We start from the raw sequence: 15,140 nt of genomic DNA on the forward strand, positions 1-15,140 counted from the left end.
GATAACTCAAAAACGAAAGGAGATATCAAGTTGAAATTATATACATAGCGTACTCAGGACGTATAAAGTGAATTTGAGTTCGCAAATGAGCAACATGAGTCAAGGGAGTCTTGTAAGCCGTTAGAGACAGAACAAAAGTTTAAATTTAAAAAATGTTTCTGATAAAACATTAAACAACTTTTGTTTGAAACATTTTTTCGTAAACATGTCTGTTTATCCGTGAGGGCGCAAATTAAGAAAAAACCTTAATAATTGATTTATAAAAATTTATTTCTTATTTACAAAAGTAGGAGTCATTTTGCAGTACAAAGATAAAAAAATATTACATATAAAAACATTACTATACTTATATATGGATGTGGATTGAAATAATATTGGAAAGTGGGGAAACAGCAATGATTTGAATGAAACTTTGTAACATGATTATGGGACCCCAAGCAATATTTAGCCAAATTAACTTAATCAGAAAGGGGTATAAAGCCTCAGCGGAGGGCATATGTAACAACTCAAACTTTTTTTAAATGCATATTCCACTTTTTGGCACAACTTATTGTCCAAACTGTTATCTAGGAGGTATTTTTGATTGTTAATTACGAATCTGATGTCAGATAACCGGATTCTACCACGTATTCCGAAAACCGTGCCATTTTTGGTTAAGTCATATATTGTCATAAAAATGGCAAATGTATTTATCAAAAATGACACGATTTTCGGAAGACATCATAGAATCCATGCAATCTGACATCGGATTCGTATACAGCGACCAAAAATATACACTAGGTTACAATTATAAGACAAAATAGGCATTTCAAAAAAAAAAGGGTCTACGTATGCCCCCTGCTGGGGCCCTATGCCTCTTTCTGACTAGGTTAAATTGGCTGAATGTTCCTTAGGGTCCTATGAACACGTTAAAAAAAGTTTCATTAAAATCGGTGCTGTTTCCCCACTTTTCCTATGCATCTCGACTTATTAGTTGTACTACTATATTATTAAGGAGATCCACATAGAATAGCAAGTCATTTAAAACTTGCTAAAAATGTGTAAATTAATTCTACGTTAGCTAATGATTATAAAAAAAATTAAAAGACAGTTTCCCGGACTTTTAATTGTAGGTAAATAGGAATCAATATTGGGATAGGGATTATAATGTAAGTAAATAGGAATCAATCCAGTTGTGTTTTGGTTAAGAATTCAATATGAATAACAATTGTAAAAAAACTTTCTTTTTTTATTCAATATGATTGAAATAATAATAAGCTTTCGATTAAAACAATAAAAAAAGTGGGTTTCCCAACGAACTACGGAGATATTTGATAATTTTTATGAAAAGAAAAGTAAAGTTCACATCGATCACATGGTATTCTGGTACTTAAGTAGGCCACCAGAGAAATAATAATTCAAAATAATTTATAATGAATAATAATATATTTTTTTTAACAAATAATAAGAAATAAAATAAGTTTCTTTTTTTTTCCAAAAATAAAGTTTCTTTTTTTTTTATTATGGTGGTACTTTGATCTTCTTAAAATTGTTATTAAATTAATATTAAAATTACTAACAAATTTATTATTAAAAATATTAAAAAATTTTTACTTAAAATTATTTAAAAATATCACTTGAAGCAGATTTTTGTGCCAGTTGGCACCGAGAGTTTCTGATCAATAAGGCTATTATTATGCTTTTGTATGATTTTTATTATAAAACGGTTAATGTTTGGAAGAGATAAATTTTACAAAGAAAATGCTAATTTAATTAAAAAAAAAGAAGGTTGTCATGGATAATATGAAGTTTAGAACACAGATATAAAATTATTTCGGATATTTTATACTTTCGGTTTGGATTTTATAAATATACTCGGATAGTATACGGTTTTAGAAGTTTCCCAAAAATGAAATTACAGTAAATTACTCTATTTTTTTACTGCGAATTCGACATAATTATCATTCCCTCTCCGTATAATTGTATTATCATTCCAAACACTTTTCCAAATATGTTTAATTAAATCGAATATCGACTCATCTACGATATTAATTTTTAAACATTTGATCGATTTTTGTATGGATTCAATGTTGTTAATATCTAATGAAAGTCCAACACAAATATTCTTACAATTTTCTAAAATCACATTTTCCACACTTACTTTTGACGTAAGTATCATTTGTAATGAAAATCCAGTTAAATCATAATTATCTGATAAATTAATTGTATGTAATTTTGTTGAATTCTCTAATGTTTCAAATAATTCTCTTAATTCGAATTCACTAACATGACATCGTGATAAATCAATGTATTCTAAATGAAATGGTGTACCTAATCGTAAAAATGCAATTAATTCGGTTGTTATATATGATGTAGCGGATAAATCTGCAACACCTGATAAATGAATTTCTTTCAATATACAAGGATTTAAACTATTTAAAAATACTAATAAATTTGTTTTATTTAAAATATTATCACTTAAATTGATATATTCAATATGACGTAAATTTAATAAATCATTTTCATTATTACGATGACGAAATATATCACATGTAAATTGACATGATGATAAATTTAATGATTTTAATTGTATATGATTTAAAATGATTGATAAATATTTAATACTATTATCACCAATATTATTGTAACTGAAATTTAATTCACGCAAATTAATTGTATTATTTGTAAATATTTCTGATATATAATTAATACTTTCCCATGATATTAGATTATTACTAATATCAAGAGTTTGTAAGCTCGTTAATGTTTGTAATACTTCACAAAATATTTTAATTGTATCATCGGTAAATAAATTACCAGATATATTAATTTGTTCCAGTGTACGTTGATGTTTTAATGCTTTTAATGCAGGTACTATTTGATTATCGGATAGATTTACGTTCGATAAATCTAATATTAAAGTGGCTTGGCATGAATCCAAACATTTTTTTAAATGAAAATCCACCACTGTAACAAATAAAAAAAATGATGTAAATGATTTACGTAAAAATATGTTATTTATATTCAAATAAAATCGAATATTTAAAATTTTTATTTTTATTTATATAAGTCAAAATAGATTTTTGTATCTCAACACATTATACCAATTAACATATGAGAGTGAGATTGTCCACTTCAATGTAAAACGCAAATTACGTATTTTCATTTGAACAAGTAGATAGAAACGAAAAAATACACAAAAGCCGAGGTTTGAACCCAAATTATCTATATATCCGATCTAGGACGTAACCAACTCGATCACTCCTATTCTATGTGAGTGACTCAATCTATATGCATCCTGTCCGTGTCTTTATTATATTTGTATGTTTGCGTATACAGAACACACAAACGTTTCGTACTGCTATATAAGTGATACAATTTACATATTTCTTATTATAAAACTAAATTTTTTCATTTAATTACAGCCTCATCCTCATATGAAAATGTGTTGAGTTAGCAAAAGCTATTAAACTTATCATGTATGAGGGGCATAAAGTACACAAAAGTTTGAAATAAATGTAAAAATTTAGTTTCATAATAAAAATATGAAATCATGTTTTTTTAAAAAAGTAAAAAATAATTTACAAAAATACCGACTTCAATCAATAATTTTCCTGTCAGCAGCGCCGGCTCTACCCCCAAATCAAGGTAGAGCTTGATTGTCTTTCGGCGCCATTTTTTAAGTATCAGTATCCTGCTTTTGTACAAAAACAGCTAATACACAAAAAAAAAAACCAAATTTTCTGATTCTAGAATCATATTGACTTAAATTACTTTCTTAAAGCTTGTATTGGACGAAAATATCCCGATCCAAGTATTACACTATTTTCACGTACCATTCGTTAAATCGTTCATATTTAAAATTTTTGTTACCTGTTTTATAAATTTTACAGCCATCTAAGTATCTTTCCACGATCGATGGTAAATTCCATGATGTAATTGTTGTAAATAATTCATTGCACGTAATGATCATTTCCAATGGATCGTTATTATCTAATATAGCTCTATCTTTGGTTTCTAATTGTAATGTAGGCTTTACAGCTTCTTTACTGAAAAATTATAAATTTTTAATTTAAAAATGAAACATTTCTTCACACAAGTCTAAAGTATAACTATCTTAGAAATTGTAACTACATATTTGACTTCAATTAAAAAAACCAATATAACCGGCGCTGTACTATATAATATGCCTAGCGACGCGGTTGGGTAACGGCTAGCAAAAAATGATGAATAAGGAAATGATACTTTTGGAATATTTCCAAAAACCAGGCTGCCTTCTTAATGCTTCTCAATATTTAAAAAATTCGATTTTGCTGATAAAAAAAATTACTTTAACTTACTTATAGTAGCGTTTTGCAGCTTCTTCCGCTAACCAAGAAATAGTTAAGTGTGGAACATTGCGTCGTGGAATTGGAATTTTCCAAATTTTGTTCTCAATATGAATATCAATCGAAATAATATTAGAAACTAATTGAGTGGAAGACGATAATGGAACAGTAGTTGAATCAGGTTGAGTCAGTCTTGATGATGTTGCATTGACCTCACCGAAATCGGATTCAATTGAAGCCGATCGAACTACTTCTGTACTACTTCTTTTTCTACTAAATCCAGCACTTAGCAAAGTTGTTTGTGACTTTCGACGTAATATGTTACGATTTAAGTGTGAATTCGAATTATTTTCAATAATTTCATTTTGTTCATGAAAATCGTTTTCATATGATACAATCTGATCCTGAGATTCTATTTCCATATTTATATTACGTTTAATAGGTGTGATTCTCTTTTTGGATTTAGCTGGTGATTTGCTCGTTCTTTTAGGTGTTCTGGAAGACGAAGGTGCATCAAGTTCGAAACTATTATTTATACGACGTCTTTTTGAAGATGGTTCATTAGGCATATCGTTTTCAAGCCAATTATCATCATCTACATCACCTGGGTTTATATACGCAGTTTGTTTTGATGGAGGTGTTCGCTTATATCTCTGTGGCGACATTGTTGGTTTTCGACGTAAATTATTAATAGCCTCTCTATATTCTTGAGTGGCCGAATTCTGATGAAGTTCATTATTATCATCCTCATCATCGGAATTTAATTTTGATACATTTGGTGATTGTGTTAAACGCGTTTCATAACGTTTCGAATAAGGAGACTTTGATGGTGTTTCATTCCGTTTTGAAAGTGGGGACTTTGTTGGTGTGTATAAATACTGTTCATTTCTAGACGTCGAAGGTGTTTCAAAGTTTTGATCATGAATTAAAGCCATGGTATTTTTCTCTAATTTACCAGCTTTCTTGAGAATTTTCGACATTCGATCTATGAGAGTATCCAAAAATATGTTTTGGCACTCATCATATTCTAAATAACTTCTACTTTTACATAGAATATCTAAAGGTGTTTGATTATGATCATTTTTAACTAAAGGTGAAGCACCCTGATCTAAAAGTAATTCGATCACTTCTAAACGACCATTTCCACATGCATCATGTAATGGAGTTGTTCCTTCGCATTCAGTTCCACCACGATCATTTATATCTGCACCACTATCTATTAAAAGCTTGACAATATTCAAAAAGCCATGATTGCAAGCCTCATGAAGAGGCGTCCATCCACAATTATCACGAGTATTTACAGGATGACCTTGATTCAAAAGAAGTTCCACATTTTTTATATTACCTTTTATGCATGCAACATGTAATGGAGTTTCTCCGTTTTTGTTTTTTCGAATCCGAAATTTATTTGATCGTCGACTGCGATTAACTATTTTTGAAGCATTTTCTTCTGCTTCACTATCTTCCGATAAACCTATTGAGAAATCCAAACAAATATTTTATTGTAATTAAAAATATACTAAGTAATCAATTTTTGGGCCCTAATCCATTTAAATAGGCATTAAAAAAAGAAAATAAAAAACATAACTCACTGTGAACTGATTCTAAAGTAAAGAGGATCTACACGATAACTTTGACAGCAAAACATTTAAATCGGAATTGGATAAATTAATATTGAATTAAGGAATACGGAAGGTATAAGATTATTCATAAAGTAGGCTCTAGTTTGTATTCGGTTGTGACTTTTTATTTGAAAAAATAGTATAAAAGATGTCATATTTTGATTAATTAATCAAAAACAAGGTTGTTCCGAGAATATTCTGGGGAAGCTCCGTCGCATGAAAAAGTGATTTTAATTAATTTTGCTACAACTCAAATTGATTATAGCTTTATTGTTTTTGAATAAAAGTTTCCATAGAGCATATCTTATAGTCTTCAAAGTACTTTAAAATTGTCTCTTATTTTCATAAGTTTTAATTCAATAAGTTTAATTAATTATTATTTTTCAATAATTAATTTACATGCAAACAATTGAAAATTAGTCAGAACATTTCCCTTTATCGCTAAAATTATCCATTGGAAGCGGTGGCGCCGATCTGATTTTCCTTTCTATGAGATTAAGCATAGATTGAATACCCTAAGTATTTTTGTATAATTTATGAAGAGTAATTAATAATCTATCATACCTGAGATATCACCTAACTGAATTGAATTTTCAATAACAGGATTTCCTTCAACCTCATCACTATCATTATCACTACTTGCATCAACACCCAAAGCTTGTCGTTTTTGTAGTGTTACCTCAACTAGATCATTTTTTCCACTTTTGCGTTGTAAAATTAACAATTTCGTATAACATTTCTCTTCCAATTTAATTAAATTAGCATCGTGTGCAGTTTCAATTGCTTTATTAAAATACGGTTCAATTTTTTCATACGCAACTTTAGATAATTCTAATACTTCTGTTATGTTTAAGTAGCTTTCAACTACTTCTTGTGGATTATTACAAGAAAGATTTAAATCTTTTTTAAAATATTCCAATGCCAAATCGTATTCTTTATTGTCTTTATAAGTTTGTGCAAGGCTAATATATGCTGCTGATAAACCTTTGCCAGTTTCATTATTTAGTTGTGCATTTTCCAACATTTTCTTGTAGTATTCGATGGCTTTTGTATAAAGTTTTAATTCACAACAGGCGTCACCCATCGTTTCATACAATTTGTTTTTACGTCCATATTCATTATCAGCAATTCCGATTAGAGATTCTTCGGTATAATATAAAGAAGCAACTGAAATTAAGTGAAAAATGTAGAACATTGTTTTTAAAACTAAAGCACTTATCAGCAATTTGTCATAAATCTATATTAATAAATGAGGCATATACGTTTGTCCGAATTGTTTAGATAAATTTTTCTGGGAAAATGTAAGAAATATCACTATTCTATAACTAAATCTAAAAGTTTGCCCACAATTTCCATACCGATTGAGAACTTTTTTACCTCGTTTTGAACCGTTTAGATGTGTGATGTAGATGGTACATTATCAAATTATTAAATGAAAGGTTGAACTTTGTATTTCGATATATAGAAAATTTTAATATTGCTTAAACATATCTGTTTAATGATTTATAAAGAGCATATCTCGAGTTCAGGCCTTAATCAGACTATTACAGCGAGGCGAAGTTGCTTAAAAATCGTTAACTTTCTATAAATTTTTCAATAATCGGATTTTAAGAACACCTCAAAGCAATATTAAAGAATTACACTGAAATCGGCATTTAAATTGAAGAATTATAATCGCCAGTTAGCGGGGTTTGCCTGATTTGAATACATATTTTTATTGATCTTTAAAAATGATACATAAATATTGCCACCTGGGAGTCTAAATTGGAACTAATGAAAACGAGTTCACATTCCGTTTTGATAATGACTACAAATTATTATCGCCAGTTGGCAGGATTTCAAATTCCAGTTATCAAAACATGTATGGTAAATAATTTTAATTTTGAAGGGTAATATTTTATTTGTTTCAGGGTGTTGCGGTCTTTTTCGGATTTTTGTAATTTATTTATTTTTTTAATTTTAAGATTGTTTAATTTTAAGAGGTTTAATGCTACTGAAGAGGATTGCCAAAGCAATCGAAACCGGTCTAGCTAATTAATAATAATTTTATAATCTAGCTAAATATTTTTACTGTGGGTCCTGAAGGGGATATATTTAAAAAAATGCATGTCTGACTTAATACATTGTTTTAGGAAATGATGGTGGGCCCCTAAATGCAATTTATAAAATTTGTTAAACTATTCCTTTTATCTATGCCTCTATAAATCCTTCCACGTTCGCATCAGAAAACCAATGAGCTAAGGTTCAAAATTGTTTCTTGACGGACGCTGCCAGAGTTAATTAATGTTTGATGGATCTTTCTATAAAAACGGTGTCGAAACTATTTAACTTCCCTGAGTAGATGTATTGTACTATTAGATTTTGCAGATAAATAAATACCCCTTCTAAAATTTTTTTTGTTGGATAGGGTACTTTAGAGGCTACATTGTTGTACTACAACTAAATTTGCAAATACTTACTGATTTTTAATGTTTTTTCGATAACTTTACGTTCATTTAAATTTGGATGCTTCAATTTAAACGCTTCAACTAAAATTTGTTTTGCTGATTTATAGTCACCAGTTGTTGCAAGTATTTCACCTTTTGTTAATAAAATTTGACATTGCTTAGCAATACGATCCGATGATAGTCTTGATGCCGCATCATATGCTTTATTTAAATATAGTAACGTATTTTGGAAATCATTTTTATGTGAATAGACTAACGCTAACGTATAGTAACTTTGTTGTAATGATTGTATTAAATCGTTTTTGTTACACAGCGCTATTGCTTTTTCCAAATAATCAATTGCTTTTGTAAATTCACCTTTATATTCAAAAACATTCGCTAAATTTAACAATAATCGTGCTCGCATATCAAGTTTATCAATTTTTGTTACAAGCGGTTCCTTCAATCTAATAAGAATACAAATTAAATTAAAATTCAAACAGCGATAGTATTACAGAAATATTCTAAAAAAATTTGAGATGGGAAAAATTAAAATTACTCCGTTGTATGAATCAGAAAACTTTTTTTTTATAATGTAGGCACATTTGAGCGTGCATTTGCCCTTGAAGCCTACTTTTCGAGCGGATGTTCTATAACTAAACCCCAGCCTTTAGGAATCGCTTTAATTTAACCTCGTTGGCCCCTGTCCCGAATCGGAAATCAATTATTACGTGGGTACTTATTACTTGGACTTTCCCATCATTCTTTGAGTATTGATTTTCATTTCGATTCATACAAGATGGCGATTGTGCAGGGAATTTGTGAACGTGACTTCCAGATGTCTTTTCTAGCAACGCTATTTTTTTTTTTTTTTTTTTTTTTTTTTTTAAATCCCGTTGATATGAACCGTCCAATGATCCCAAGATTTGAAAACAAACAAGACAAACAATAAGGGAACAAAAATGTAAAGGCAAGGTCACATTGAACACTAATTTAGCAATAATTTATTTTCGAATCTTTTAAGTATAAAATAATAAAGGAAACCTAAAGTAAATCATTTATTTTAAATTGTATAACTCCATTTACTGATCCTTATACATATGATCAGGGCCGTAACAAGGGTACATAGCGCTGGTAGTAAGTATTGAAAATTCGTATACAGATAGTATTTAACATAAGAATAAAGGCAAAATGGGGGAGAGCCGCCATAATGGTGTCCTTTTTGCGTTAATGAGTCTGTACATTTAATTGATAAACTTTTTAAATTTATTCAAATGATAGAGTATCAAATTAAAGTATTGATTTCTCTCAACGTTTCCGAGCAAAACTTATTTAAGGAACTCATTACTCTCCTAAATGATACGGGGGTAATTTGCAAAAGAAATGATTAACGTTCAAAATCGAAATTTTGTTGATAATAAATAAAGTAAATAATACAAACAAAATTGTATTAAAATTGTAGTCATTAATAATATATTCCCTGTTCATTAAAATGTATCAAATAGTATCATTTTGGAAATTTTGATAAGCCAAGTATGTAATCCTACTAAATTTGGGTCATACTTTTCAAATTTGTGATCAAAATTATTCCAGCTCTAATAGGTTTCAAAAAGGTGGAGTCCTGGTCAGGAAATTAAGCACATAAGTTAAAAACTGACATCGCAGCTGAAAAAAATGATCCAAAATTAGTGGGTTTCAAAAAAAATTCCAATAAATCAAATTTGCCTGTATTATCAAAAAAATAGAATTTATTAACTTAATGACTTTATGTAAAATAATGAGCCTTTTACATGATTTTTACTGACTTTTTGGTCTATGTTTAAAAAATAAGTTTAATTTTGCGCCTCTATTTCCCTAGTTACGGACCTGCAGATGATGATATAAAAATTTTAAAAAAATTCTTACTCTTCACAAATAACAACACTTTTCATATAAGCTTTTTGAGCTTCAGCTAATAAATTTTTATCAATGTTATCAACATCGGATGTAGCTCCACAAAAATATGTTCGACCTAGTGTGGCGTGAGCTCGTTGTCTTTCTAGCAAATCATCTTCTTTTCTTGCAATTCCTTAAATAAATTTGAATTTTTTTATTTGACTGTAAAGTGTAGCTCTCACAACGTTTTTTACTTACTTAAATAAATATTCTGATGTTCTAAAGCTTTATTTATATCACCAAGATATGAACAGTATATTTCACCTATCATTCTATGTACACGACCGTAATCCATTTCTTTTCCTAATGCTTTGTAAGCCAATAGAGCATCCTATAAAATAATAAAAAAACTTTTAATCAGTAAATCTGTGCTTATTATCGTTTATTTAATTTTCTACCTCATAATCTTTGATTGCATCTTCATATTGACCTTCGGTTGTATTAATTTCCGCTAGTTCTAAACTAAGTGCTGCAATGCTATTTTGATTTCCTTCTTTGAACGCTTTTAGTTTTTTATTTTGCAGTTCTACAAAAACATTAATTAATTAATTTGCAATTAAATTTTTTTTTTTTTTCAATTAAATTACTTACTATTTTTATCCATTTTTGTTTTGATTATAAAAAGTATCTTGCTTTATTTTATTAAATAAAAAGTTGTTATCGCAATGCAGTTTCCGGGAAATGAATGGATTTTAGATAAAAATTCTTTTTTTTTTTAATTTTACAGTATATATTTTTAAATTGACACTGAAGAAGTGAATAGGAATGTAGGCGAATGTTTTCTCTATTATTATTAAATATATTTATAAGTTTATAAATAATTTTTGTATTATTATTTACAAATTTGACATACGACTTTAACTTCTTGAAGTCACATTGTATGGATAGTACCAATACATTGTTTAAATCAGGTTTAAAAGCTTAAGTCAGTTTAGATTGTTTTTATTTAGATAGATGGAGATAAATTACACAGATGGAATACACCATAGACTTATACTACAAAAAACAGATGAAATATGTGTCCTCCTGAGATGACGTATAAGTACGTGATCTGTCAATTTTTGACAGTTCAATGCATGGAGGTTATAAAGTTATAAGTTGTCTCATTAAAATGGGCTGTTGTGCGCTAATTTCAAATGATCTATCAACGTTTAATATACGTATATATAATATCATTCAAAGAAAAAAAAAAAGCAAATAATGAAATTATTATTGTTATTTACTAATGAATAAATTATAAATTATCTATTCTACTTTATAAATTGGTCTATACTACTTTATAAATTTGAATGGTACTAACTTCATCTACTTGCACTCATAAACAGCTAACTTCGCAGATACTACTTACCGACGACAGCGCGGCTGGTGGCTGAAAAATGAACTATAAATACTACAAATTTTCAGGGACAGGCGCGCTAACGCTTTAGCACGTAGCGATCGTTCTCCTTCTTTATAACCTCCATGGTTCAATATATAATTTACACTTTAAAAAAATGAATTTACAACACAGAATTTACACTCGGTATTATTAAGTTTTCTAATAAAAAGCCGTAAAATAGTATAATTTAATGAAATACCATATAAAATATAAGTATTTAATATCATCAGAGACTATATCAGTAAACAAGACCATTAACTCTAATAGGCAACTTTTATGCCACTTTTATTTCACCTGAACAATCATAGATGGATAAAAACAAAAAAACGACCACAGATGTCACTAAAAATCAATATACTACTCAAAAAAACCTTCATAGATGTCGCGATCATTCACATTTTATTTTCTTTTTATTATACTCAGTTATTTGAATCATGCTTATACTTGTTTATATTTGATATTAAGTCTATATCATTATCAAAAAGTTTTCGATATTTTCTTGAAAAAATGAATTTTTAATATAATAATTGTGTGTAACGCTACAGAGAAAAATGGACGTATGTTTTATTTTCCAAGAAACGAAAACAGGCAAGTACAAAAAAATTGCATTTCTAATATAACCTAATTGACAAAAGTTTCATTGCATTTCTGACCTAATTGAATATCATTACTTTCAAATAATATTTCTTTTAACAAGATTATAAATTAAATACCGAATATATTATTCTATACATATGTCGGTTAAAAATCGGCATATTGAGTTAAATATTTTTAGAGAATCTATAACTAACCCGAATTATTTTTTAGGTTGATGTATGAACGTGCCATTGGACTACATTCAAAACTATTAACCAATCTGTTGTTTGTTGGGAAACATCATCCAATAGGCCTTTTCATCATGTCAAGCGCAAGTGCAGAGTTTATTTTTTCGTACTGACAGCAATAAGTAGGACTAAGATAGAAGATATTTGTTATTCATTTTATCACATTGGTTATAAATCATTTAGTACGAAACAAATGTGAATCGTGATTTGAAAATGAAAACCCCTATTGAAATCAATTTAACTTGATGATACAATTTCGATTTTCAATTTGATTAAACAAAAATCACATGATCACTATAATCTACAGGGCTTAGTAACGTTTTGCAGTAAAAGCTTAAAGGTACTTTAAACTATTATCTTTTTTACTAAGAATATTGGTTAGACTTTAAAGAATAAAATCTGTTGGTTAGACTTTAAAATTAATAAATTTCATTGTTTTGATTCGAATCGAAATTTTTATATTCAGACATCTAATAAATCTTTATTAACCTCTTCACTACTGGTGTACAATATATCCATACTAATATTATAAATGCGAAAGTAACTCTGTCTGTCTGTCTGTCTGTCTGTTACTCTTTCACGCCTAAACGGCTGAACGGATTTTGATGAAATTTGGTATGGTGATAGATGATAACCTAGAAATGGTCATAGGATATAAATATAAATAATCACGCCATCGTTTTTAGGGGGTAGGCAGTAGGCAGATAACTAAATTGAGTTAGTGATTTTTAGTCGTTTTTGTTGGGACTTTTGCTCTTTCACGTCTAAACGGCTGAACAGATTTTGATGAAATTTAGTAAGGTAATAGATGGTTACCTAAAAATGGATATAAGATCAAAATGATCACGTCATCGTACTTAGGGGGTAGGAAGTAGGCAGAAAACTGAATTGAGTTAGTGATTTTTTTATGGTTTTTGCTGGGAGTTTTGCTCTATCATGCCTAAACGGCTGAACGGATTTTGATGAAATTTAGTTAGGTGTTAGATAGTAACCTAGAAAAGGATATGGAATATGGGGGGAGGGGTGAAAGTGGGAATGTTGCCCAGCAAAGCGGGAAGTTCACAGCTAGTTGTACATAAAAATTTAGCATACGTATAGTACCAATTTTAATCTAGAGGAGGAAAAAAACTTTTTGGGCTAAAATTTGCTCATCTGGCATCATCCCTATTAAAATAAAACAAAAATTTTGAATTATTTTTATACCATGTATATGAAATATACATAGTATATTAAGTTTAGTCCCAAGTTTGTAACGCTGAAAAATATTGATGCTACGAAAAAAATTTTGGTATAATCGTCTATCCGTCTGTCATCACGATTACTCAAAAACGAAAAGAGATATCAAGCTGAAATTTTTATAGTGTGCTTAAGACGTAAAAAGTGAGGTCGAGTTCGTAAATGAGAAACATAGGTCAATTGGGTCTTGGGTCCGTATGACCCATCTTGTAAACCGTTAGAGATAGAACAAATGTTTAAATGTAAAAAATGTTTCTTATAAAAAAATAAACAACTTTTGTTTGAAACATTTTCTTGTAAACATCACTGTTTACCCACGAGGGCGCTAATTAGGTGAAAATTTTGTGGTTGGTATTAATATTGGAATATCAGTTACGTGTGTGTGTGTGGCTATTTAAGAATGGAAATCTTTCTTTATTTACGTGACGTCAAAAAAGGTCGAGTTCGTAAATGAGAAACATAGGTCAATTGGGTCTTGGGTCCGTATGACCCATCTTGTAAACCGTTAGAGATAGAACAAATGTTTAAATGTAAAAAATGTTTCTTATAAAAAAATAAACAACTTTTGTTTGAAACATTTTCTTGTAAACATCACTGTTTACCCACGAGGGCGCTAATTAGGTGAAAATTTTGTGGTTGGTATTAATATTGGAATATCAGTTATGTGTGTGTGTGTGTGGCTATTTAAGAATGGAAATCTTTCTTTATTTACGTGACGTCAAAAAATTGCGTCATCAAAACTGTCTATACATGGTATTTCAACAATTAACTCAGTCAATTGTTTGTTTTCATTTGTTTTAAATATATTTTTTGAAATATTTCAATAATATACGCCTTTATGAATACAAATATTATAGAATATGTATTATTAATATTCAAAAATAATTATATTAACTGGAAAATATATTTCACAAAAGTTTTGAAGTGAAATTGGTTATTTTTCCATATAGAGCACATGTACAATATATTGTACAAAATGCATCAATGAGTGTCAAATTTTCAAATTAATTAAGTACTGAAGAGGTTAAAAGATGTATCAGTTCTAAAGATGAAAATTTTCTAGATCGTGAACTTGTTTTTTTTTTTTTTTGGAATTTTCTTGACCAATATGCATTTGCTATTGGAGAAAGTAACAAGATTATAAATTAAATAGCGAATATAATCATGCTTAAATAAAGACTATATTTTTAGAGTCTATTATTAATCGGCGATTCATCCCTATTGTTTGTTTTTAAATATCATCAAATCGACCTGGAGTCGGTCTTCATTCTTCTCAATTTTGTTTTAGTCGCGTCAATGAGTGTTTTAGTGGCTCAATTTAAGTGAGTGGTTTAAAGCCAATTATTGTTATTGTTGTATTTTATTTTTATATTTAGGAAAATATATAAAATTGATTTTCAAAATTCTTGGTA

General features: G+C 28.8%; 1 protein-coding gene across 1 annotated transcript; it reads right to left on the reverse strand.

Moving 5' to 3' along the window:
• Positions 1 to 1,909: 1,909 nt before the first annotated feature.
• Positions 1,910 to 11,060, reverse strand: LOC123292702 (tonsoku-like protein). The gene is made up of 11 exons (XM_044873419.1): positions 10,882 to 11,060; positions 10,689 to 10,816; positions 10,489 to 10,621; positions 10,261 to 10,423; positions 8,389 to 8,822; positions 6,494 to 7,096; positions 4,320 to 5,781; positions 3,853 to 4,028; positions 2,605 to 2,946; positions 2,263 to 2,424; positions 1,910 to 2,190 (listed from the first exon to the last, which is right to left on the reverse strand). The coding sequence occupies exons 1-11, from the start codon at positions 10,892 to 10,894 to the stop codon at positions 1,910 to 1,912; spliced, it is 3,897 nt and encodes a 1,298-aa protein (XP_044729354.1). The 5' UTR covers positions 10,895 to 11,060.
• Between the last annotated feature and the right edge of the window lie 4,080 nt (positions 11,061 to 15,140).

This window comes from Chrysoperla carnea, chromosome 1 (assembly GCF_905475395.1).
Source record: "Chrysoperla carnea chromosome 1, inChrCarn1.1, whole genome shotgun sequence".
Lineage (NCBI taxonomy): Eukaryota > Metazoa > Arthropoda > Insecta > Neuroptera > Chrysopidae > Chrysoperla > Chrysoperla carnea.

Coding starts and splice junctions, on each gene's coding strand:
- LOC123292702 (XM_044873419.1), bottom strand. Junction 10,622..10,688: donor ATGCAATCAAAGATTATGAG/GTAGAAAATTAA, acceptor ATTATTTTATAG/GATGCTCTATTGGCTTACAA. Junction 8,823..10,260: donor AGTGTTGTTATTTGTGAAGA/GTAAGAATTTTT, acceptor TATTCTTATTAG/ATTGAAGGAACCGCTTGTAA.